Source organism: Heterodontus francisci, chromosome 14, assembly GCF_036365525.1.
Source record: "Heterodontus francisci isolate sHetFra1 chromosome 14, sHetFra1.hap1, whole genome shotgun sequence".
NCBI classification, from domain to species: Eukaryota; Metazoa; Chordata; class Chondrichthyes; order Heterodontiformes; family Heterodontidae; genus Heterodontus; species Heterodontus francisci.
The window spans coordinates 52,299,712-52,326,550 of record NC_090384.1 but is presented as its reverse complement, the minus strand read 5'-3'; the positions used below and the strand labels follow the sequence as shown (position 1 = coordinate 52,326,550).

Genomic DNA, 26,839 nt, shown 5'->3' with positions numbered 1-26,839 from the left:
TAGGTTTATGCATTTATTAGAAAGAGTTGCACCAGATCGCAGAAGTCAGCATTAAGTATTGTTTGATAATGGATACATCAATGATAAACAGTATGGTGTACCTTTTACGCAGTTGGTCAAAGTGAAAATTAAAATTTTAAGTTATCAAACCAGGTGATTCAAATAATGCAAGTTAAGCGACTCCTAGCATCCATTCCTGACAGCAAAAAGTCGTTCCTGCAAAAGAAAAAAAACAGGTCAAGATATATAGGAAGAGTTAGTGACAACACTCTGGGCAAAACAGTTTTGAGCATACGTGCCAATCCCTTGTACAAGAGCAGCTGCTCGTGTCATCCTTCCAGAACATTGAAAACTACTGTGGGGTACAAGCTACAGAAACTAGTCCATTCCTTCTAGTTTATTTGGGCCTTTGTTTATCCAGTGTACTATTTTATGTATTCAAAAGCAAAATTTAAAATTATACACATTCCAAACTAAACAGCAGTAACAGTTATAATAAGTGATTGCATTGTGAAGCAGCTCATCTTGAATTAGACATGCCAACAATGTAGCCTTTTTGTCTGGTTACTAGGCAGTGCTTCAGGTGAAAGGTTAAATGCTTTTAAGTTTTCCTAGCTGATACGCATTTTGCAAAACTAGTTTAAAAATAGATTACATTTCCCCAGATGTGTTGTAACTAGTTTCCTTCCTCCTCGAATGTTCTCTTGATCTAAAAGAAAGGCAAGATAATTTGTTTTTTTGTCAGACACCCACATGCTACAGATGGCAGCTTCCTAATGGGGGGAAAGAGGGCAGGGACCAACTGAAAAATTTGGCTCTGTAAACAAAATCACAATTGTTACAACACAGGAGGCCGCCATTTGGTCCACCGTGTCCGCACTGGCTCTCCAAATGAGAAATTCACTTAGTGCCATTTCCCCCGCTTTCTCCCCAAAAACCAGCACATTCTTCCTTTCATATAACAGTCTAATTTGCTTCTGAATGTATCAATTGAACCTGCCTTCACCACACACTCAGGCAGTGCATTCGGTGCTGGAGTCGGCACTATGGAAGCTGGAGTTGCCAAAAATGGTGGGTACACTGCTTCTGGCCACATCTGATGCAGCCCGCAATGCTGTTAAAGATAACCTGCACGTGCCATAAGCTTTGACAGTTGGCAGATTGTGGCTCATAAACTGATTTAATGCACGTTCTGCCAAGTTGGACCACGCAAGCCCAATTAATGCCATGCCGTAAACACTCCCTGCTAACATGCGCTATTTATTGTTATTTAAAAAGTGCCAGCCATCCAACTTGTAGACAAGGTGCTTTTGACTTACTTTTGCACTTGCAAAGTTTGTGGAAGTACTGTGGTGTGTTCTTGTAGGAGTTTTGGTAATGTTGAACATTGAAGGGAGTGTTGCTGCCTCCAGACAGAATGTTCAGAGGAGTTTTCTGCACAGAAAGCTGCTAGTTATGGAGGCTTTAGTTGCAGTCCCTCTTGGCCTGCAAGATGAAAGGGACATGGAACACAGTCTGTGGAGAGGGGTAGCTGTGCACAGAGAGGGATGAAGGAAGAGGGCTCTCCACAGAAGGCCCAACCTACTAAGAGTTTTTAAGGGAGCACTTTTACCTAAGCCAGGATCAATGCTTGATGCGCCTACGATTCCCAAGGAGATGGTCACTGAACCATACCATCTCCTTCAACAGAGCCTAGAGCCGCATAGTGGGGCCAGGACGACGCTGCCAGTGGCCAAAGTCAGTAACCGCAACCTCTAAGCAAGAGGATCCTTCCAGGTGGGAGCAGGTGACAGAACCAACATTTCCCAGTTCACCATTCACCACTGCTTCAGGGAGGCATCAGAAGCTCTGTATGCCAGGAGAGGGGACTTCATCTTCTCTTACCAGAGAGAAGCAGGCACATGGCTATTCTGGCAGCAGCCAAGAAATTTCCATCTTGAAGCAGTCAGCCGTTCCCATCATCTTCAGGCCACCATTATAAACGAGAAGCTGGCTGCTTGGAGACAAGGGATACCCCTCTGTAGACATGGCTGATGACTCCTCTCCACCATCCAACCACATGAGACAAGACAACTATAATGAGAGGTGTCCAAGTTTGTGGTAATCTGGTGCATCCTCCACAACCTTGCTATCATGAGGGCACAACCCTTACCACCAGGCATCTGGAAGCCACCTCAGGAGGCAAAAGGAGGAAGCAGAAAAGGAGAAGAAAGCAAGGTGGCGGCATCTAGGAACCCTTCGCCATAGAAGGCTATCCGTGAGTGCCGACTGAGACTCCGTTTCCCGACCTCATCCCATTATCATTTTTCCATAGATCCCCTTTCAATCCAACCGCTATGTACCATCATAGTATCCTCTTGGCCAAGATCCTGAAATAAAAGCTACCAAAAAAAAAAAACTTTCCATAACTTCATCCAACAACACATCAAATAATATGTGCAAAACTGAACTATTCACCCTTGTGCATCCCCTTCGTGCCTGTCTTGTGGGTGCCTTTTCCTGGCCTACTGCTCCTACAAGAGTGCTGCCCCAGTGGCTGCAGCATGACTAGTGGAAGGCTGCTGACTTTCACTGGGGAAAACTGTAGATGGCCTTGGGCTGCACCACCTTGCGTCTGCAGCAGCAGACTGGGCTGGCTGGCTGAGAGGCAACAGAAGGGGCAATGGCAGAGTGGCAGTGGTGGGAGCATGAATATGGTCATCCTGAGAGAAGGCAGCAAGCTAGTGTCCCACAAAGCCACTGGCACTCCCTGGGACAGTGCATCAATCTGAGTAATCTGTTGGAGGACAGAACGATGACTGCTGTGAGAGCCTGCATACCCCTTTGAGCACAGAAATCTGCAGCCATGATGGTAGCAATCTGACCCTGCACAATAGCAAACATGAATCTCATGACCTCAGTCTAAGCTTCCAGTGCAGCTTTGAGATGTCAGATGGCTTTCGCCTATGCTGTAATGCAAGCCGAGACAGCAGCTACCAAACGTTGCATCACGGCTTGCTCTGCAAGTACTGTCGTGAAGCTAGCCACCACTTCCATGCTGGAAAGGATGGGCTCCAAACTCTGAATAATGTCCTGTGCTAAGGGGGACCAGGACTCTTCCATGCTCCTTGGCAATGACAACAGGCTGCATGACAGGCCTGCCAATGCCAGAGAGGGGAGAGTGACTGCCCTTGACATCAAGGCAGCATTTGACTGAGCGTGGCATCCAGGAGCCATCACAAAACTGAAGCCAATGGGAATCAGGGGTAAACTATCCACGGGTTGGAGTCATACCTAGAACAGAGGTTGATGGTTGCGGTTGTGGGAGGCCAATCATCTCGGCACCAAAACATCACTGCAGGAGTTACTCAGGATACTGTCCTTGGCCCCACCCATCTTCAGCTGCTTCAATGACCTTTACTCCATCATAAAGGTCAGAAGTGGAGATGTTCTGTGATGATTGCTAAGTATTCAGTACCATTCAGACTCTTCACATACAGAAGCAGTCCGTGCCCACATACCACAACACCCTGGACAACATAATAATAAAAGCAAAATACTGCGGATGCTGGAAATCTGAAATAAAAACAAGAAATGCTGAAACCACTCAGCAGGTCTGGCAGCATCTGTGGAAAGAGAAGCAGAGTTAACGTTTCGGGTCAGTGACCCTTCTTCGGAACTGACAAATATTAAAAATGTCACAGGTTATAAGCAAGTGAGGTGGGGGTGGGACAAGAGATAACAAAGGAGAAGACCCTGGACAACATTCAGGCTTGGGCTGATAAGTGGCAAGTAACATTTGCATGGCACAAGTGCCAGGCAATGACCATCTCCGACGAGAAAATCAAACTATCTCCCCTCAACACTCAATGGCATTACCATTGCTGAATCCCCACCAATATCCTGGGGGTTGCTAATGACTAGAAAGGTAACTGGACCTGCCAAATAAATAGTCTAGCTAAAGAACAGGTCAGAGGATGGGAATTCCATGACTCCCCGAAGCCTGTCCACCATTATTAAGGCACAAGAGGTCTGATGGAATACTCACCACTTGTCTGGATGAGTGCAGCTCTAACAACACTCAAGAAGCTCAACACCATCCAGGACAAAGCAGTTGATTGTTTGTGAATGGGGTGCCATTCACTCCCTCCACCATCGACACAGTGGCAGCAGTGTATACCATCTACAAGACGCACTGCAGCAACACACCAAGGCTCCTTCGACAGCACCTTCCAAACCCATGACCTGTACCACCTAGAAGGACAAGAGCAGCAGTTGCATGGGAACACCACCACCTGCAGGTTCCCCTCCAAGTCACAGCATCCTGACTTGGAACTATATCGCTGTACCAACTACACCACATGATCTTTAGTAGTTCAAGGTGGTGGCTCACCACCATGTTCTCGAGTGCAATTAGGGATGGGCAACATATGCTGGCCTTGCTAATGATGGTCGCTTCCATGAAAAAAAAAATTAGAAAATGCAACAAGCATCTCCACTGGACACCACTCCTTCGAGGTCCTCATTGGAGTCCCCTGCAGCAGAACTCGTTCGCAACCTCACCCTGTGTGGCACACACTGTCCTTTCCGCCTAACCTGCATGCAGCCCCCTTGTGCCCAGTGGCTATGTGCAGATCCTGACTATACTACCCTTTATATTACCCACGTGCTATGCCAGTATCTGAGCTGGTGGAGGCGACTGTCAGATGAAGTGATGGTGCTTCTTCCTCAGCCATCTGGTGCATCTCTTGCCTTTCGTGATTCTAGCCAGCAGCATGTGCGGCACTGGGCTGCACACTGAAATCACAGAAATGAGGAGGCAGCAGGAAGCTTGCATGTATCACTGGATTGGGCATGGGGTACATTGGGAATTGTGATCCCTGTGCCAAAAACAGAAGCAATCCAATTTTTAGCCCCCAAGTTCTTCTGTCTAGTTGACATACAAACAGCACCCTACTAGGGATGTCTCAGACTTTCAAACATACATACCTTTAGCATGTTTTCTAGCTTAACAGCATCAGCTGAAAACTTGCGGATCCCATCAGACAATTTTTCTACAGCCATCTGGTCTTCATTGTGACACCAACGAAATGTCTGTTCATTCATTTCAACTTTTTGTAGGTCAAGTGCTTCGGCTGCACACAAGTACAGGAGAACTTTTAGGATGTAGGCGAGTTATTTGCATTGACAAAAGTTGATTGCATAATCTAAATCATAACTGAAACAGTTTGTGCAATGAGAAATTTCAACCTTAGACAGCTGATTCAGGGCTTGTGTTACATGATTTTGCAAGGTTAAGAAAGGAATAAAAACAAACTTTGAACCATCAAGGGCTTAATTATGATAACCCAAAACAAGACACTACATTGTCTTTACTTTCAATTTTGTCCTTCCAATACTTACTTGTCCTTTTTCTTTCTGTAGAGAGGCTCTCAATGCCCATTTTGAAGGTGGGTACAATTAAACAAACTTGAAGCCAGTTTTCTCCATCTTCCAACACCCACACAACGTTCATGACCAAAATAGACACATGTACCTATATTAAAGGCTCTACTGCCAGTAAGCATACTTGTCAATGACACAACCTGCCTCACCCCAGAAGAATGGGTCCAGAGTAAAACTAGTCCAATGTTTGCAAAGAATGAAGACGAAGGATGAAAAAGGATGAATTTATTGTACCAAAGAAAATAAGCGCGATTGGCATAAAATGTGGTCCGCATGCTAGTCCAGAATTATCCCCAACACTCTCATCCTACTTCACTTAAAAATGACATTTGGCCTTGACTCCCTTTGTACAAATGGCATGGGAGATAAGAGTCACAGATCAATATCAATAAAAACACAAAAGGGAGAAAAGATACAAATTCAGATGCTATGTTGACACACAGGAACGTTAGACACCATGGATTTTCATTTGAACTAGGATCTCCCAAAAATTAAATTCAGGTAGAGATGGAGATGAAATATTCAGCTAAGGAACAGACTACTTCAAAAGCCAACAGGTCACAGCTCCTAATTCCTATATTCACATACAGTTCCATTCATAACCTTGCTTTTATAAAGCAAGTGGTCTTTCGCACAACAGAAGATTCAGACAAAAGCATGTGATATTATCTGTTATTAATCAGTCCCCCCCCCTCAACTTTTCATGAAGCCAATTATTTCAAACCCAATGGAAAAAAAACTAAGATCTGATTTCAAGACCATACATTAGGACACATATTGTGGTACTTGCACATTTTGTCATTTACAAGAGGAAATTGCGAAGTTGCGCCTATTTTCACTCTTCAATTTTAAGAGGTTGCACACTCAGACTATGTTTCCACAGCTCTCAATGCTTTTTTAAAAAAAGTAGAAATTTAATTTACTTTAGATTCACAAACAATGGTAACCAGAAGTCTCGCTCACAATTACTTAAGCTGAATAGGTTGCTGCTTGGCTTATACATGACACATTTTCAAGTTTACACTACCACTATTAGCTGTAACAAGACTACCTTGTTTGATAATTCAGTTGAAAGACAACTTACCTTTGTTAACACTCAAAGCAGGGGTAAGCGTCTCAACGTCATTGCTAAGTTCTTCCAGTAGTTTTGGAGATATTGTGAGATAGTCACATCCAGCCAAGGCCTTGACTTCGCCAGTGTTTCGGAAAGATGCTCCCATGACAATAGTCTTGTACCCAAACTTCTTGTAATAGTTATAGATCTTGGTTACACTCTGTACACCTATAGCCCAATCAGGAATATAATTAACGTTACAATATTCTGTAAATCACCAGGTATTAAGTGAGAAGAGACTAAATGAATTTCCTTTTCCTTCTAAAAACTGGTCCCATACAAGAGATAAGCCCTAATATACTAAGAAAACCCAGAGTATGGATATACATGCATGAAAAAATAAATGGTCGGGGGAAATAAAGATGGAAAAAACAGCCTGTCTGTTGCTACATAATCTAGTTCATTTACCAGTTCAGCCAAAATTTGAAAAGCAAGAATCAAATGTGTTTTAGGTGGGCAATTTGAAAACAAAGATCTCACAAAAGTTTGCCAAAAGAAAAAAAAACAGTGCAACTTGTCAGGCTCAATAGTTTGGAAATTAAACAAGCCAATGACATTTCAGTTGGCGATCAGAGACCCGTGCAGTGCCAGCTTATCAGCACACTCACCACTTCCCAGTAAGCTACAGCAAGAACGTTAAACAAAATGCAAAGTTTCAAAATGCTTCATCCACAATCAGCCCCACATTGGTGCACATGGTACTTTGTGTTGTAGAAGGACAGAGTCAAAGCACAACTTATGCAAAGAAATGCACTTTATAGGAGATGTAATGTGCCATAATACAGAATAATTCCAACGTTTCAACACAACTGAGTGATGGCCAAGTATTTGGGACAATGTATCGCATGGAAGAATGAAATACTGAACCAATATTTCAAGTAGCAACAACAGAATATCAATTACAATGAATGCTTTTAACATAAAATATCCAAATGCACTTCACATCAGCATTATCAAACAAACTTTGACACCAAGCCACATGCTATATTAGCGCATATGGCTTGGACAAAGTAGTAGAATTTAAGAAGTGTCTTAAAAGGGGGAAACAGAAGCAGAGAGGTGGAGAGATTTACAGTCATGGAGTCACAGTCATAATGGCACAGAAGGAGGCAATTCAGCCCATCGAGTTGTTACGACCAATTGAGAAAGGTGTCTAGGGGTCTGATACTATCTTCACCTAGTCTTGTTGTAACAAGAGTTTAATTTTAAATACACACTGTTTTGAGCTCCTCCTTTGTGAATCCTTGTTCACAGCTTTCCAATTATAAGGCAAATAAACCAACACAGCAGGTTCTCAGGTTTAAAGAAAAATGAAATTTTATAAAAATTTAAACTTAAATTCTAATACAGTTGATGTCTAGGGATATACAACATGCCCAGGCTAGCATGCACACATGATATACACATGCAAATATTGACAGAAAAAGAGGGAAATATAATAGAGAGGGGTTTGAGGCAATATCAGAAGAGTTTCTTGTTTAGTATGCTTCGAGCTCACTTGATTATAGGTAGCCTTGCTGTTAGTCAGGAACCAGTGTTTTTCTTAAACCTTGTTCACTATAGGAGGATTTGCTGTCTGAGGTTCACATGTTTTTACAAGATTCAGTTCCGTGGGAAAGAGATGGAGGCAGGCAGAACTAGAGAGGAGGTTCTGTTCCAACCAGGAGCATACGGCTTTGTTGAGTTCAAATCCTCTGTTGTAAGTTCAAATTCAAAACCTCCAATATACAGTCACGTGATCAAAACTGGTCCAACCACTTCATCTGTATTGGGAAAGCAACGATTAGGTCCCCATTGTTCTAACACTGTCCGTTACTATTCAAATATCTTTCCAGTCAGGGGCTGGCAATTTTAAGTTTTAATGTTCTCATGGCAAAATAATGTATGCCTCAGTCTTGGCAGGTGCGGGGGGGGGGGGGGGGGGGGGATTTGCCTGACACCTCCACATCCAGGGGAATGAAATGCGATTTGAAGAAAAACAGCACATTTCATTACAACGTTTGAGAGAAATACCATGTATTTCTCTCATTCATTTCCACTCACTCACCAATCCTAAAGCTCATCAAAAATGGTCTGTTCTGGGTGCCAGGGCTGCTTTACAAAGACTTCCAACTTCAGAGGATGGGTGGATCCCTTCCCCTGACTGTGGGGCAGGAGCCTTTGTTATGCTCCCCTTTGTTCTCTGGAACACTCCGACCTGTAGGTATTTGTGCAGACTTGGCTGCACTCTTCTGTGGCTCTTTGACTAGTGAGGCATCACACTTATGGTTTCTGTGCCTCCTAGAGGTCTCTGATTCTGTAGGTTCCTGCAAATACTGTTAGCAACTCTGGTGGGGTGCTTCTAGAGTCTGCATTTACACAAGAGGATGCAGGGTCTAACTTTTCACATTTTACGGGGTTCATTGACCAGACAGTAGTGGTTTTCATCCAGGATTCTTCCCCGGACTTCCTTTAACCTGCCCTCTGGGTCACTTTTTGCCCTTTTCCTACTAAAAGTTTGCCAGCCATGTGCTTGCCTGTCCCCTTTTGTTCTCGGCGGGGGTCCTTTACAGTTCACCAGCCCTCTGCTGGAGGGTCCTCCCAACAACCTACAGGATTCACTGTAGGTTGGGGTTTCCCCACAACCTGGTACACGTGGCAACTCCTGCAGTTCTCCACCACAGCCTTGTGGAGTTTTGGCCAGTCAAACTGCTGTCTTAAGCAGGCTTTGGTCTTTTGTATACCAGCATGTACAGCTACTGTAGTCTCATGGGCCATTCTTAATATTTCTCCCCAGTACCTCTGTGGTACCACTAACTGGTGAACTACTGTCCACTCCTTGCCCTCAGGTCTGTGAGGAGAACTCCATTTCCTCATCAGTACCTCATTCTTTAAATAGTAGCAATCAGGGACTCCCTCTGCGTCAATTTCAGACTGGGCAGCCTGGGCTAACTCCCTCAGTACTGGGTCGGCTTGCTGAGCCTCAGCGAGGGAAAATCCATTTAATTCATTCCCTGGGTCTCCTAACTTTCCAAAGAAAGTCTCGGACAGGCAAACCCCATGGTCATTTGCCTGCAGTACCAATGCAGTCGCCTCTGGGGGAGCTGGTTTGATCATGGCCTGGTGCACTACACATTCAGGGACCCTGCAGGGGACCTTCTCCTGCCACTGCCCTGTCTCTCTGACCTGTGATCTTTCTTTCACTACTGGGGGGAGGTTACCACCTTCACCCCTGCCAGATCATTACCTAGGAGCAGGTCAACCCCATCCACAGGCAAACTAGGGACAATCCCTACAGTCACCAGTCCCGAAACTAGGTTGCACTCCAGGTGCACCCGGTGTCCAGGTGCAGGCATACACTGCCCTCCAATACCAATCAACACTATTTGGTGTTCACTGCACTCTCTGGGGGGAAAAGTCAGGCCTTTTCCCAGTAAAAGGGATCTAGTTGCCCTGGTGTCCCTAAGAATCACTAAGGGCTTGCTTGCCCCACTCGAGGGATATGGGGTTTCTTTACCTTCAAACACAAAACCCCAATAACCTTCAGGAATCTTAATAACCTTTCCTGTAGTAACCTCCTGGGTAGCACTCTTATTGCAGTTAAAGTCACAGCTTGTTCTGTGTTTCCCATCAGGCCCTCGTCTTCACTGAGGGAGTGTGCCCTGATTAACCCTACCAGTTTCCCCTTTAGTTTCCAGCAGTCAGCTTTTAAATGCCCTGCCTTATTACAATGGAAGCACACAGGCCACCAGGTCTCACTCTTGCTCACAGCGCCTTCCTTTTTGGCTGGAGGAGGGCCCCCCGTGTCTCCTGCTTTCTTTTTTCTTCTAGGGCTGCCTGGGCTTCTATCACCTTCTCACCCTTTGTCTTTTTCAGATTTGTGGGGGTGATTAGGAAAGTTTCTTCCCTGGGAAACCGACTTATAAATTAAAGCAAACTCATTGGCCAGAACAGCCGCTTGTCAGGCTCCCTGAACCTGCTGCTCCTCTACACAGGTTTTTAATGAGAATGGGAGCGAGTTATTAAATTCCTCTAACAGGAATACTTGTCTGAGAGTCTCATAGCTGAGCTGTATTTTTAAAGCACTCAGCCACCGGTCAAAAGCCAGCTGCTTGCTTCTTTCAAACTCTAGACAAGTTTGATTAGCTTGATTTTTGAAGTTTCTGAACATTTGGCGGTAGGCTTCGGGTGCTAATTCATATGCCCGAGGATTGCATTTTTGGTCAGTTCATAATTAGATGAACTCTCATCTGGCAACAAGGAATAAATCTCATGGGCTTTTCCAGTTAGTTTGCTTTTCAATGAGAGAGACCAGGTCTCAGCTGGCCATTTTAGCTGCTTTGCCAGTTTCTAAAAAGACACAGAAAGCACTGCCATATCTTCCTCACTGAATTTTGTAATTAATAGAGTGAGTTTTAGCAATCTTGTACCCAGCCCTGAATTGTGCTCCTCCACATTGGCCATGTTTTCACTGGAGTTACTCGGTCACCCCCTAGTTAACTCAAGCCGCTTTAGCTCTCGCTCTTCGAATTCTTTCCGGAATATTATTTCTCTCTCTCGCCTTTCATTTTCTTCATGTTCCTTTTGGAAGGCCCTCTCTTTCTCTTCCATTTCCTTCTGGAAGGCTCTCGCTTTCTCCCTCTCCTCAAATTCAAGTTTCCTCTGTTCCAATTGTATCTTTGCTAACAATACCCTGTCGGATTCTGTTTCTAACCCTGTTTCTGCTTCTTCAGATTCAAGGGAAAAATGGCTGTCCACTAGCCTTAGCAGTTCAGACTTCCTAGCCTTTCCATATACAGTGATCCCACACTGCTCAGCCATATTCCTCAACTCCTCCATTTCCAGTGCATTTAACCTATCCCAAGTTACTTCACCCTGGCTTGAAGAGCTACTCATTTCAGTTGCAGACATGTTAGTATTCAATCACACACAGCCACAAGAAAATCTGTATTAATCTTTGCTCTTTTTGATTTGGAACAATTTGGCTTCCCACTTCCAATTTCACTCATTCATCTGTGGGTAGAAATCTGGATGCTAGCATCCAAATTTCTGTTACAACCTGGTGAGAAAGGTGTCTAGGGGTCTGTTACTATCTTCACCTGGTCTCATTGTAACAGAGTTTAATTTTAAACACACACTGTGCTTTGAGCTCCCCCTTTGTGAATCCTTGTTCACAACTTTCCAATTATAAAGCAAATGAACCAACACACCAGGTTTTCTCAGGTTTAAAGAAAAATGAAATCTTATTAAAATTTAAACTTAAACTCCAATATGTTTGATGCCTACAGGCTAGCATGCACATACGATACACATGCAAATAGGAACAGAAAAGAGGAGGAAAATATAGTAGAGAGGGGTTTGAGGCAATATCAGAAGAGTTTCTTGTTTACTGTGCTTCAAGCTCACTTGATTATAGGTAGTCTTGCTGTTCATTGGGACCCAGTGTTCTTCTTAAACCTTGTTAAAGTATGAGAATTTTCTCTGATGTTCACATGTTTTCACAAGATTCAGTTCTGTGGGAAAGAGATGGAGGCAAGCAGGACTGGAGAGGAGGTTCTGTTCCAACTGGGAGCACACGGCTTTCTCGAGTTCAAATCCTCTATTGGCAATTCAAATGCAAAACCTCCAACAGTCAGTCACGTGACCAAAACTGGTCTGATCACTTTTTCTGTGTATTGGGAAAGCAACGGCTGGGTCCCCATTGTTCCAACACTGTTACTATTCAAATGTCTTTCCAGTCAGGGGCTGGCAATTTTAAGTTTTAATGTTCATGTGGCTAGATAATTTGTGCCTCAGTCTTGGCAGGTGGGGGGGGGGGGTTGCCTGAGAGTCCATTCCCCCACTCTATTCCATAGCCCTGCCAGTTTATCTCCCTCAAGAGCCCCTCCAATTTCCTATTGAGATCATTGATAGTCTCTGATTCCAACCTTATAGGCAGCGAGTTCCAAGAATGAATCGGATTTTCCTAAATTTCCATTTAGTTGGAGGGAAAAGTGTTGTAACCCCTGTCAGAAAACTCTATTGTTCTTAAATGCTGACTAATATTTAATTAACACATCTCAATCAAAGTTAATTTATATGCCTTCAGATGTCAAGTCACAAAAAATGATGCCAGAGAGAGATCTGGTTTAGCTGCACCTTCCCCTAGCCAAGGGGTAGAGGCAACTGTAGCTAGAGAGAGAATTTCCAGAGTTCAGAGCCTTGGCAGCTCAACACACCGGCTAGTGGTAGAATGAGTAAAATCAGGGATGTTCAAGAAGCCAGAATTGGGAGTAGTGCATGTACTGGAGGGTTGTAGAGCTGCAGGAGATGTCAGAGATAGGGAGGAGTCAGGCTGTGGTGGGATTTGGAAACAAGGATGAGAATTTTAAAATTGAGACATTGTTTAACTGGGAGCTAAATGTAGATCAGTGAGCACAAGGATGATGGGTGAACAAATCCTGGTGCAAGTTAGGACACGAGTGGCAGTTTTGGATAAGCTCAAGTTTACAAAGGGTGAAAGATAGGAGTGAGCTGTAATAATCATGTTTAAAGATAAGACGTGGGGATGAGAGTTTCACTAAAAAAAAAGCTCAGACGGGGTGAAGTCAGGCAATGTTATGGAGGTGGAAATAGGAAGTTTTAGTGAATGGTTGGAAGTTCATGTCAGAATCAAAGACAACACCAACATTGCAAACAGTCTGCTTCAGTCTCAGGCAGTTGCCAGGGAGAAGCATAAAGTTGGTGGCATGGGACACGGTTTCTAAACTTTATCGCAAATGAACAATGTTACAGACAGAAGAGTCATTCAGGTCAGTTGAAAAGTCTTCCCAAGTGAAAGGAGTTCAGGTAATCAATAGTTTCCAGTCAACAAAAGGCCAGAGCTATACAAATTGAAACAATCAGCTATTGTTTGCTATTGGTCCTTGGTTTACTATGGAATTCAGTGGCTAGATGAACATACCTGGGTCGGCTGATGGTTCATAGCTTTTCTGATCTGTGTTAGCCACATGCCAGTCCAGAATACGACCCACAAATGGGGAAATTAGTGTTGCTCCAGCATCTGCACAGGCAACCGCCTGAGCAAATGAGAAAAGCAGAGTCATATTGCAGTGGATGCCACACTGTTCCTCAAGGATCCTAAAACAGAGTTATTCAGGTTTAACTATGCCCAATTAGAACAGTTAACTTACCATAGCAACTCAAGGATCATGTATACAGAAAGATCAGGAGGGAAGGCAAACCCACGACCTCTACCAACTAGAAGGACAAGGGCAGCAAATGCATGGGAACACACAACCTGCAAGTTCCCCTCCATGTCACACACCATCCTGACTTGGAACTATATCGCCCTTCCTTCACTGTCGCTGGGTAAAAATCTTGGAGCTCCCTTCTTAACAGCACTGTGGGTGTACATACCTCACATGGACTGCAGCGGTTCAAGAAGGCAGCTCACCACCACCTTCGCAAGGGCAATTAGGGATGGGCAATAAATGCTGGCCTAGCCAGCAAAGCCCACCTCCCATGAATGAATTAAAAAAAAAAGTGGTTCACATGTCAGAAGTAGTGTGTTTTTATTCTTAGCATTAAACCAAATAACCAAGCTTCATCCGATTTTGATTTTGGACTGATTGAGGAAAAAAAATCTCCAGCACCAGAATATTTCAAGTGATTTATTCTCCTGCCCTCAGTTAGGTCAGAATTAGTCTCCTCCCCTCCATTCCACATTCCTTTCTCCTGTCCCTTAACTTTCCAAGTCTTAAGCTCAGGGGAATGTTTAGGTCCATATTGCTGATACAGCAAGAGTCAGAGTAGCTGTAGCAAACATAGTAAGTTATTAAACGGAGGGTCAGCTGACTAATCAGCGTTTAAAGGCAACTATTGTTTCTGGTATACTTGAACCTTGTTAAATCGTATATTTTTCAGTAATATACTAGGATAGCTTGCATTCCTGCAGATCACAACAAACTTCGATAGGAACATTTGACATTATGAATATTGAAATACTGATATCCTTAGGATGAAAGTCAAACAAAACATAACATTCAAGCTGTTAATCTGTTCAGACTATGCAGACAGAAATGAAACTTTAGGACGTGCTCAAGTTTTAGATGAGCTGCAGAACTGTTGCGATATCACTGATTCAATTCTTGTGCTATGAAGGTCTCACATGAAATCAAGTCAAATGCACGCACAATAATTTCCAAACGGTTCTTTGTAATTCAGCTAACCAAGGTTCAGTAAACTTCAAGCTGACTTCCTTGCCTTTCATGTCTGATTAGAATATTTTCACTGTTTCCACTAGGTTTTGAGCAGAAATGGGGATTATAAAATAGATGGTCTCTCAAATGTCAGATTAAAACGTACAATTCTCATTCCCCTCAATTTGTTTGACATTTTGACAAAGCAATACTTACTTCCCAGCCTGGATTCCTTCCCATGTCGAAGAAAGTTTGATGAGAATACGGTCCTTGTTGATACCCGCTTCCTTATACATCTGAATTAGGTGTTGGGCCTTTTTGACCATAGCATCTTTGTCAAATGATAACCTAGCATACATCAATAAAAGATGAGCAACAGGCACATCCTGGCAATCCAGTTAATCAATCACAAACAAGATTCTATTTTTTGCTCCTCTCTCCATTTTATTGAACTTATAACCCCAAAGGCACTTACTCCAGTGTACAGCAAAGTTGTGCAAAAGGATTACTAGTTACAAGCAGAATCAATTTTTTTTTTAATGTTAGTTTGTGGGATGTGGGCATCACTGGCTAGGCCAGTATTTATTGCCCATCCCTAATTGCCCTTGAACGGAATGGCTCGCTAGGCCATTTCAGAAGGCATTTAAGAGTCAAACACATTGCTCTGGGTCTGGAGTCACATGTAAGCCAAACCAGCTAAGGACACCAGATTTCGCTCCCTAAAGGACATTAATGAACCAGATGGGTTTTTACAACAATCAACAATGGTTTCATTATCATTAGAATAGCTTTTAATTCTAGATTTATTAATTGAATTCAAATTTCACCATCTGCCGTGGTTGGATTAGTGCATTAGCCTGAGCTCTGGATTACTAGTCCAGTGACATTACCACTATGCCACCACCTCATCTTTATACTTATCAGATATAAATATCAAACTGTAAATTTTTTTGTAGTTGTCACTAGGATTTCAAAAGCTCAACAGTATCTGCTACCCAACAGTATCAGTCAGGCACCACATTTAACTCCTCAAAAATTGATCTCCTTTGTTCTACTCCTTGTGCCCCCTTACAAAAAAAAAGTGGCAGATCTTAATCTCTCCTCTCCAAATTTAAGTGGTTTCAATTACAAAAAGAAAATCTAATTTTTTATTTTCAGACAAGAGGATGTAAACAGTGGATCCTCTAAGGGGTCAGTGTTGGAACCATTGCCCTAGTATATAATGATCCGGACTTGGACAGAGGAGTCACAGTATCAATTTATGGGCGATACAAAAAGACAGGAAGCGTTGTTAACTGTCAAGAGGTCAGCAAGTGACTTGAGGATACCACAAAAAAGTATTAATACATTGTGCAAATGCTTAGGAATGGGCCATATTGAAGCATATTGGACAACCTACCAACTCCATTAGGGCCAATATGCTTTAAATATCTGTTGGTCACTTTTATCAGCATAAGCCTCTGTTTAAGTATTATCAACTTTTACCGTGCATCAACTTCAGTAGAAACTCTGCCTGGAATTTTCTTCAGAATTTCCACCCCAAAGTTGATAAACAGCTTGTCTACAACATTGGACATTTGTTCAGTCTCGGATCTGAAAAATATATATTTACACATTAAATCCTCAGCAAGTACACTGCTACTTTAAACATTTGATTGCAAATACTGAACTCAACTTTTCAGAGGAAAACTGAATTTTGTAATCTGTAATCCAAAAATGCTTTATGTATTAAAAAAGGGAATTATATAAACAGAGGGAGTGTCACCATCAGCACTGTGCACAAATGTGTGAAATGTGTATACTCTGTTATACAAGGGACTATCAAAAGGGAGAGAAAAAAAACACCAACTCACTGGCTGCACAGCCTTGCCTACAGAAAGTAGCACTCAGGATTCAGGGCCAACTCCAGAACCCCATAAGGTATCCCACCGAAACACTATTTATCAGTGAGTCTATCAGCCTTAAATGCTGTGTGATGGAAATCACAACTGCCAAATGGAAACATATTAAATTGCGTCATATGGGACACTACTTGAAATTTTACTGGAGATTGCAAATAACTGGTTTAAAAAAAAACAGAGCTGAGCAGCTGAAAACATAGTTGCACATTTGCATTCTGAGACACATGAATGGAGAGACAATGGGAATGCTCCTTGATTCAATTAACAAGATTGGGGTGGACAATAGTGATGATCAAAAGACACCGACAGCTTTTGAATTTGTAAGACAAAACTCCAGTCCACACCGAGCATGTCTGGGAGGCTCTGAAATCCAACAACCCTCCCAGAAGACGCTGTTTCAAACAAAGATGGTCACATGACCTAGCTGATGGTAAGACTGGGAGTTTTTTTTAAAAAATTGTGCCACGGAAAGGAAAAAGACTGCAACTGGACTGGCAGAAGGAAGATCTCTCTCTCTCTCCAGCAAAGTCCCAGGAAAACCACAGTGGCAGTTTCTACACTTCAAGACTACAGACATAGCCTCTCTTTGGCCTTCTGGTACCACAGAAGCAAGCTTGAAATTGTGCACTGAGGCCCAGTGAGGACTCCAAGATCTTAACTTCAATTGAGGACATTGTATGTTTTAAAAGATAAACCCTGTCACAGCCAAACCAGAAAAGGGACAAGAGGGGAGCCAAAGACCCCTTCCTCACCTGGTCGTAACAGCTGGAGCATGGATGCAACATCTATATAGGGAATTTTAAAAATATTAAATTGCTGGGAGATACACAGCTGTCAATGTCTGCAAGAAAAGATAGGAGAGTCTAGTGTAGGCCCTTAGTTCTGCAAGGCAACAGCTACTTGGCTGGGTCTTAAAGACAAACCAGATCATTTCAAATGCAGTTCAGCTTCTCTAGAGGAATGATGCCATTTCAGGGTACAAAATGTTATGTAGAAATAATTCTAGCTGAACACAGCCAACTTAGTAGGCCTTCCTATTCAGCTTTTTAAAGTCAGTGGCTTTAAAAAGGTCAGAATTTCAATGTCAACTAGGTAAAAACACTGCAAGAAAGATTCCTTTCAATCTGATAAGGTACCACACCAGAAATTAATACACAAAATTAGGGATCATCAGATTGGGAATAACATATTAACATGAATTGGGGTTTTGGTTACCAGACTGAAAACAGTCAGAATAACGAGTCGTTTTCAGGTTGGGAGGCTGTAACTAGTGGGGTACCACAAGGATAGGTGCTTGGGCCTTGGCTATTTACAATCTACATCAATGACTTAAATGAGGGAACTGAGTGTAATGCATCCAAGTTTGCCAATGATACAAAGTTAGGCAGGAAAACAAGCTGTGAAGAGGATGCAAAGAGGCCACTAAAGGATGTAAGCAGTTAAGTGAGTGGGCAAGGATGTGTCAGGTGGAACATAATTTGGTGAAATATGAAGTTATCCACTTGAGTCGAAAAAATAGAAAAGGAGAATATTTTTTAAAAAGTCTAGAGACTGGGAGATTTTGGTATTGAGCAAGATCTGGATGTCCGTGTACATGAATCACAGAAAGTTAGCATCCAGGTGTATCAAGCAATTAGGAAAGCAAATGGTGTACTAGCCATTTTACAAATGGATTGGAGTATAAGAGTAGTCTTACTGGAATTATGCAGGGCATTGGGCAGACCACACCAGAAGTACTATGTACAATTTTTGTCTCCTTGGAGGAAATGCAACAGAGGTCAACTAGATTGATTCCTGGGATGAAAGGAATGTTCTGAGGAGAATGCACAGACTAGGCCCATATCCCCAGGAATTTAGAACGAGAGACAATCTAATTGAAACGTATAACATTCTTAAGGGGCTTGACAGGGTAGATGCTGACAGTATGTTTCCCCTGGCTAGAAATCTAGAACTAGGGGAGTCAGTCTCAGAATAATGGGTTGGCCATTTAGAACTGAGATGAGGAGTAATTTCTTCAAAGGGTTGTGAATCTTTGGAATTCTCTATTCCACAGAGAGAGTTGTGGATGCTCAGTGCTCGTGTACATTCAAGTCAGAAGTCAATAGATTTTTGGATATTGAGAATTATGGGATACGTGGACATTGTGGGAAGGTGTAGCTGAGGTTGAAGATCAGTCACGATCTTACTGAATGAGAGCAGGCTTGAAGGACTGAGTGGCCAAAGTATAAGGGAAGAAACAGAACTGTAATTAAAATATTTACTGTTACGAGAATGTGGCTACAGTCAGCACATCCTTTTGTGTAGCAGTATGCCACTAACTACTACAAATTGCATTAGAATGTTCATTCAAATAATGTTAAGAATTACAGATGGCTGTGTCAAGTTTAAGGGAAACTAGAGTAATCTTGTGCATCCTTAAATCAGAGCTCTGGCTGCTGATGCATGAACATTCAAAGTGAAGAAGCTTCCACATAATAAGCCCGTTTCATCTTGAATATTCATGCATCGGCAGCAAGGGCTATGTCAGAACACGTGCAGTTACAATTTTTGGCTAGAAAAAAAAAAGTCTATACCACTACCCAAATCCTAGAAACATTCTATTTCCATTAAGGCACTGCTTGATTTTACCCATCTTTAAAATCTTTAGGTAGCTTCCCAGGACTCTGCAAGTAAAATATTTGTAGGTTAGAGCACCACAATTCTGATCATTAGTCCTTAAGAACGCCACAGGAATATAACAATCACATTTACAATAAGTGCCTTAATGTAATAAAAAGTTCCACGGCACTTCACAGGAGTGTTATCAAACAAATCGGACACCAAGCCACATATGGAGATATTAGAATGGATAACGAGCGAGAGCGGTGAAGCGAATTCCAGAATTTAGTTCCTTTTGGATGAGCTCAAGTTTATGAACGGTGTAAGATGAGAGGCCGACTGGAAGGGCATTGGAATAGTCATGTCTAGAGGTAACAAAGGTTTCAGCAGAAGAGGAGGCAGGGTGGAGTTGGGAGATATCACAGAAAGCAAAACAAAAGAAGAAAAAAAAAATAGGCCATTCAGCTCCTCAAGCCTGCTCTGCCATTCAATAAGATCAGGGGAGATCCTCTACCTCAGTCGCATCTTCCCACGCTAGCCCCATATCCCTTAGTATCCACAGCCTTCTGAATAGACAATTCCAAAGGTTCACAACCCTCTAAGAGTAAAGAACGTTCTCCTCATCTCTGTCCTAAATTGCCAATCCCTTATTCCAAGACTGCGTCCCCTAGTTCTAGACCCCCAGCCAGGGGAAAACTTCCTCCCAGCAACTACCTTGTCAAGCCCTTTAAGAATTTTGTATGTTTCTAGGAGGTGAATAAAGGCAGTTTTGAAGATGGAGCAGATATGTGGTCAAAAGCTCTTCTCGGGGTTAAATAAGAACTGTCTAGTTCAGTCTCAAGTAGTTGCCTGGGAAAGGGACAAAGTCAATGGCTAGCAAATGGAGCTTGTGGTGAGGATTGAAGACAACGGCTTTGACCTTCCCAAAATTTAGTTGGACATTTCTGCTCACCCAGTATTGGATGTCAGACAAGCAACTGGACAATTCAGAGGGGTCAAGAGAGATGGCACTGAGGTAGAGGTGATTCTCGTCAATGTACATCTGGAAGCTCATGTGATTTCAGATGATGTCATTGAAAGGCAGCATGTGGATGAGAAGTAGGACAGTGAAGTGATTTATGACTTTAAGCCCTTATAGGGACTAAACTAAATCAGGAGTATATCCCTATGAATCTCCCTTAATCAAGTTCAAACCAGACAAATTCTCAGACACTTATTGGGTCCAATGAATTGTACTAGCTTTCCCTCAAAGAAAGAAAACCAGAGAATATTACCATCTTTCGGATAGCCTATTTTTAATATTATGGCTAAGTCATACGTAAGGGTCTGGAAAACTCTCATCAATATGTATCGCTCCACTTAGAGATAGAGAGAGGGTTGTAGTTGTTTAGAATACTAAGAGACAATTTATTAAATTCTTTAATAAATATATAAAAGTTAATATGAAATAGACTTTTAAGTGGATAAGTATAACAATATCAAATATTACTGAGAGATGTAACAGAATCCAAAAGTTTAACCTTGCTAATGTTACAAAGTTATCTTAGAATGTCCATTAAAATTTCAAGTAAACTTTTACCTTAAATCCCCCAAGGCATGGGTGAGAAAGAAGTGTTGAGTTCCTCAAACAATACAAGTGTTTGCTTCAGAACCTTTCATGTTTATACTATCTCTAAGGTGTCATATGACCTCTTAGCATATAGGTGCTACCTTTGTGTGTGCTTTTCTTGCTTTCAAAATCCATATTTGGTAGTACCATGAACTAACTCTCTACTTATCGTTTTACTGGAAATCCAATGTTTTGTTTTGAAGTTGTGAGCATTTATCTGGTCAAAATGTTTAAAATTGTGTTTACTTGACCTCTTGTTCCTGTAAGTCCATTTTCATTTATTGTTTTATTATCTATAATTGCCTTTTTATGATGCCTTAGAGCAACCTTTTGAGCAGATTTGAGGGCATCAACAACCCCATAAACTAATTAAGTTTATTGCTACCTCTTACTGATGTTACACAAGATATTTCAATGTGTGTTTCTTTTTCAATTCCCTGGCAACAGAAATTCTATTCTAACAGGGACCTTGAAATATTTAACTCTTCCTTCTTAAAAGGGGAATCTCTGAGTTCTAAAAACTAACCATTTATTTAATCTTTAATTCTAAAAGGTATAATATATTAACTATATCTAAATGCTACCTAATTAAGCCAATTATACCTATATTCCATCACAAGGGGGCCAAGGACAGATCCTTGGAAACTCCAGAGATAACAGTGGAAGAACAGGAAGAGAAGCCATTCCAGAAGATTCTCTGTCTACAACTGGATAGATAAGAACGGAAGCAGATGAGAGCAGCCCCACTCAGCTGGGTGACAGAGGAGCAGTGTTGGAGGAGGACAGTGTGGTCAACCATGTCAAAGGATGAAAAACTAGCTTGTTTATACTTGAATCAGAAAACCAACAAACTAAAGAGACAATTCTTCCAACAACAGTCACATTGGCTATATCTGGACATGAAAACACCTTCCCCCTTCTGTACCTTGATTAAGTAGTTCGAGTGTTTAAAAAAAAAAGGCCTTTCTTTTTTACAAATTGGAGTAGACTTCAGCAACAGAATATTAAAATGGACCCATAAGGTTGCTGGAAGTGAAAGCATCCATTTCCTCTATCATCGCAAGATTTACTTTAGAAATATGGGTAATTACAGGCAACATACTTGATATTCAAATAGAAGTCACTAAGCTGGAAACATGTGGGAAATTCTTTACAAAAGCACTGCATTCAAGGGTAATCTAGATGTTAAAACCATCAAGTACAGTACTTTAAGACTTTGATTCCAAGAAATAAAGGTTTTCCTACAAGCTCAATATTTTGGAAGTTTATTGTGGATCCAATATGAGCAGGAGATGACGGCTATTTGGCTTCTTCCCACGTCTGGATCACAAATAAAAAAGGTCCAAGCTGCTATTACCACTAAGGCTTTTGTTTAAAGATTTCTTACCCGCCACGGCTCTTTCCATAGTCAATGGCATCATCCAGTAGCTTTTCATAGGCTGGCATTTGAGCAGCAGCAAGTATGAGTGAAGGGTTGGTTGTGGCATCCTGAGGTTTGTATGCATCAATGGCTGTGTATGAAAGACAACAAATTTTACCATATGTGTTATGCACGATGCAAAAAAGAAAAATAAGTCAACAGTAACAACTCCAACAACTCTCAAGAAGCTCGATACCATCCAGGAAAAAGCAGTCCACTTCATCCATAAACATTCATTCCCTCCACCATCGACACAGTGGTAGCAGCGTACACCATCTACAAGATGCACTGCAGCAACGCACCAAGACTCCTTAGACAGCACCTTCCAAACCCACAACCTCTACCACCCAGAAGGACAAGGGCAGCAGATGCACGGGATCATCATCTGCAAGTTCCCCTACAAGCCAGCACACCATCCTGACTTGGAACTATAATCGCCATTCCTTCAGTCACTGGGTCAAAATCCTGGAACTCCCTTCCAAACAGGTTTACCAACCTCACATGGACTGCAGCAGTTCAAGAAGGCAGCTCACCGTCACCTTCTCAAGGGCAATCTGGGATGGGCAATAAATGCTGGCCTAGCCACCGATGCCCACATCCCAGGAACAAAGAAGAACTAAATAAGGCACACACTGACTTTTAAAAAAGCACCAACAGGAGAGATAGATTCAATTTTACAAGGCAAAATGCTTTTGTTATCCAAGTACACACTTCTTTCAGGCATTTGCCTCTAGCACAAACATCTAGATAATATTGCAATAAAAGCCAGATTTAAGAGGTATTCTTAATAACGGCAATCATTGCTTCCTGCAAAGTCAAAGTGACTAAGCAGTTTATGCCCTGCCTAAATTTTGAACAATGTGCAGTCAAGTTTTTTTTATGGAATGCAGAAGTGGTTCAAATTACAGTAAGCTATGCACAAGTGTAGAAAACTACACAGATACAGTTTAAATGTTCTCTTTGTGCTTGGGTACAAATCTGCACGTATTTTCTGCAACCGGAACTGCATTTGGCAAAAATAACTTGTTCCCTCTTCTGCCCCCACATCCCCTAGCTTTAATCATTCTCCTCTTCCTTATGCCAGGAGTCCTCACTAAAATCAGATCCATGAGCATTGAACACCCTTTGAAACCTTGCCTATGAGGTCATTATAAGCAATCCTCGATAGTGATTATGCAAGACATCACTAGATCCTCTCCTGTTCTCACCCAACAAGCATTTCCAGCAGAGGGCCACCGGATAGCAATCAGAAGGGAGTTCACTGGCCAGAACGTCCCTTCCCAATAAGGGGGCAGACATGTATCACCTCTGCTGCTGCCCAGCTGCATTCAGCCAGACTGGGAATGGAAATTGAACCCTCATCGGTATGGCTCGCTTATGCACTAACTGTACTCATTTCTCATTATGGGGCAGGCACCAATCCCTTACAGATGCTAGAAACAAGTCACTTAAATTTAATGATGCTGGATGCACAAGATATTGTATTTTTCATAGTTGCTACATATCAAAGTTGGACCTTAAAACTAAACTGACAAAACCCTGACTCAAATCAGATTTGAGCACTGGGCAAACTGAACCAATTGGTCATTGTGACTAATCCTTGACAGCAAGTGCAAGTCTTTGGCATTTCAGCCCATAAAGCCATTGAGCAAAAAAAAAGGCAAATACTGACTAACCTGCTGAATGATTAAAGCATTTTCTATTTTTGTTAGAGCAATAGTAATGTTAGGTTGAATTTTCTTCTGTTCACTTTGTGGTGTGAAAGTAGTAATAAATACTCATGAAAATGATCCTTCACCCGTGTGAAAAGCATTGTGTAAAAAAAAGTAACTATTTTATACAGAATTCTACACAATGAGAGTAGGTAGGATTGGGTAATGCTCGACAAGTGGGCAAATGATCAATGCTATAAGCAAGACACATTTTTATTTCTCAAAGCTCCATACAGCCATTTTATTAACTAGATAGCCAACTTAACTAAACATTCAATTTGAATAGAGATTTAATTGTACTAACCAAATTTTAGAAATGTGCAAGTTGTTCTTGCGTCATTCAGCTTTACATGTAACTACTGAATATAAATTACCCAGGTCATACAACACAGCAGTTTTCATGGGGCAGTAGGGTTTGTCAGTTACAATTTCATGCACGATACAGAAGAGGATTGAATGTCATGGAATGGTTGTATTGGGTCATAGTACAGCCTTTTAAGGGTACAACAAAGCTCAACTCAATTTGCATCCAAACATTCATTTGCTCTTTCAAATCCTCTTTCCTAATAGATACACAAACAGTAACAAAGCCTACACTCGTTATGTTGGAATGACTTGAATAGTTACTGTTTTACAGACCACACAAGTCACCCTACTCAGTTCAGACAAGCTGGTATTGTAGCAACATTATCTGTTGTTCAGTGATACTTTATCCAACCAACCATTCAGGCAACACCCATTGGCCAAGTGAATAATTCATATTATGAACATAGTATTAATTCAAACACTGCAGTGTAGGAAACATTAGTTCCGCACAATGTCCTGGCCACTATATATCCCTCAATAGTTTCTAGTTTTAGGACTTTGCTGAGAAAAATCAGCATTTGATCACATAAGTGGCTGTACTTCAAAAATAATGAATGTCCTGTCAAGCACTTTAGGATAGTGAATATGCAAAAACACAAAATAAACACAAGTTTTCCTTTATTTGATTGTTGTGAACGTTATAGCCAAGCCTGCTCTTGTAGTGATATTTGCTGCAATGTACACAGAACAGCTTACAGTAGCTGCACTACACTGACTCTTGCCACATTCGTTGATTTTTTTTATTATTGGAAAGGGTGGATGTTGCAATGCAGACAGATCAGGTCTACATGATGAAATAAAAGTTGAGCATCATCAAAACCAACAATTCTATCAGGAATTATCCCACACCCTTCCTTCTACCCACCATCTCTGGCTAAGGAAGCAAAATACTGAGCTATGCCATGTCACTTGCACCTTACCAAGTCTCAATGGCATGTTACACACATTTGAGCCAAGACTCATGAACTTTGGCTCAAAAGCATCAGCTCCTTTAACACATCTTCAAATTCTGTCATTCATTTAAGCACATCCCAGTGAACCTTACAGACAGGCACGAGATGGTGGCTGAACAGAATGGATTTGGTGGCTTCAATCTTCCCAGTGTTTAAAAAAGCTTCTATTTACATAGCACTTGCCATGACCACCAGACATCTCAAAAGCACTTTACAGCTAATAAAGTACTTTTTGAAGTGTAGTCACTGTTGTAATGCAGGAAATGTGACAGCCAAGTTGCATACAGCAAACTCACAGAAATAGCAATGTTGTTTTGTTTTAGTTTTAGAGATACAGCACTGAAACAGGCCCTTCGGCCCACCGAGTCTATGCCGACCATCAACCACCCATTTATACAAATCCTACACTAATTCCATATCCCTGCCACATCCCTACCTGTCCCTATATTTCCCTACTACCTAGCTATACTAGGGGCAATTGCTAATGGCCAATTTACCTATCAACCTGCAAGTCTTTGGCATGTAGGAGGAAACCAGAGCACCCAGAGGAAACCCACACAGACACAGGGAGAACTTGCAAACTCCACACAGGCACCACCCAGAATTGAACCCGGGTCGCTGGAGCTGTGAGGCTGCGGTGCTAACCACTGCGCCACTGTGCCGCCCTAATGAAGCAGGCCAGGCTCCCCTGCACTTCTGCAAAATAGAGCCCAGGGCTATTTTATATTCACCCAAGAGGACAGACAGGACCTTGGTTTAACATCTTTTTTGAAAATGGCACCTCTGACATCACAGCACTCCCTCAGCAATGCAATGGAGTGTCATCCTTGATCTTTGTGGTAAACTCTCCAGAGCTAGACTTGAACCCACAACCTTCTGACTTAAAGGCAAGTGTGCTAATAACTGAGCTACAGCTGACTGGAGGAAATTGCAACTCACCCAAGACTGGATGTCAGAGAAGCAGGCTGACAAGAGGTGGTGGGGAAGTAGAGATGTGGAAAGTAACCCCATATCATACAGTCAAAGGGCAGCAGGAAGAGGGTGGATCTTAGAGAAATTCTGGAAACAACAGTGCAGGGATGAGAAAGGAAACCATCCAGAGTGTTCCTGGGCTTCAGCTTCATGGGCCATAGCCTACACATCAGAGGCTGAAGCTCTGAGATTTACCTCGACTAATAAGCTCAGTGTTTAAACAGCTCACAAAGCAGAGCTGGTCCACTCGCTATTTAAATGTGATGACCTATTTCCTTGTTTCACAATCTTAGACTATGTTTCCGATCATAAATCTCCTCCCTCAGCTGCAGCTCAGCAGCACTGCCCAACAACCAGGGACAACTCAAAGGCCGAGGCCCCAGCTGCCGACACCGCGGGGGTATGTGAGGGGCGATGTTGCCATGGAGATTAATTCCCCAACCCCAACCACGACAGCTCTTACCATTAAAATCCCCAGTGTCAGCCACCACCACCGTGAACTCCTTCAGCTGGTCCAACACCGACACCATCTTCTGTCGCTTCGCCGACAAATCGCACTCTGCCATGGTACCAGTGGGCGGCGGCCGTGTATATCAGGAGGGCGGAGCTAG

General features: G+C 42.3%; 1 protein-coding gene across 1 annotated transcript; it reads right to left on the bottom strand.

Annotated features, from left to right (window-relative positions):
- taldo1 (transaldolase 1) lies at positions 1-26,839 on the bottom strand. Its single transcript, XM_068046215.1, has 8 exons — positions 26,692-26,839; positions 22,193-22,316; positions 16,183-16,290; positions 14,914-15,045; positions 13,461-13,636; positions 6,509-6,706; positions 4,969-5,114; positions 1-216 (listed from the first exon to the last, which is right to left on the bottom strand). The coding sequence occupies exons 1-8, from the start codon at positions 26,792-26,794 to the stop codon at positions 184-186; spliced, it is 1,020 nt and encodes a 339-aa protein (XP_067902316.1). The 5' UTR covers positions 26,795-26,839; the 3' UTR covers positions 1-183.

Excerpts from the sequence above, each read along its gene's own strand:
- taldo1 (XM_068046215.1), bottom strand. The coding sequence starts at position 26,794 with ATGGCAGAGTGCGATTTGTCGGCGAAGCGACAGAAGATGGTGTCGGTG. Across the intron at positions 22,317-26,691 it reads TGACACTGGGGATTTTAATG|CCATTGATGCATACAAACCT; the intron begins GTAAGAGCTGTC and ends TTTCATACACAG. Across the intron at positions 13,637-14,913 it reads GAAGGAATCCAGGCTGGGAA|GATCCTTGAGGAACAGTGTG; the intron begins GTAAGTATTGCT and ends ACTCTGTTTTAG.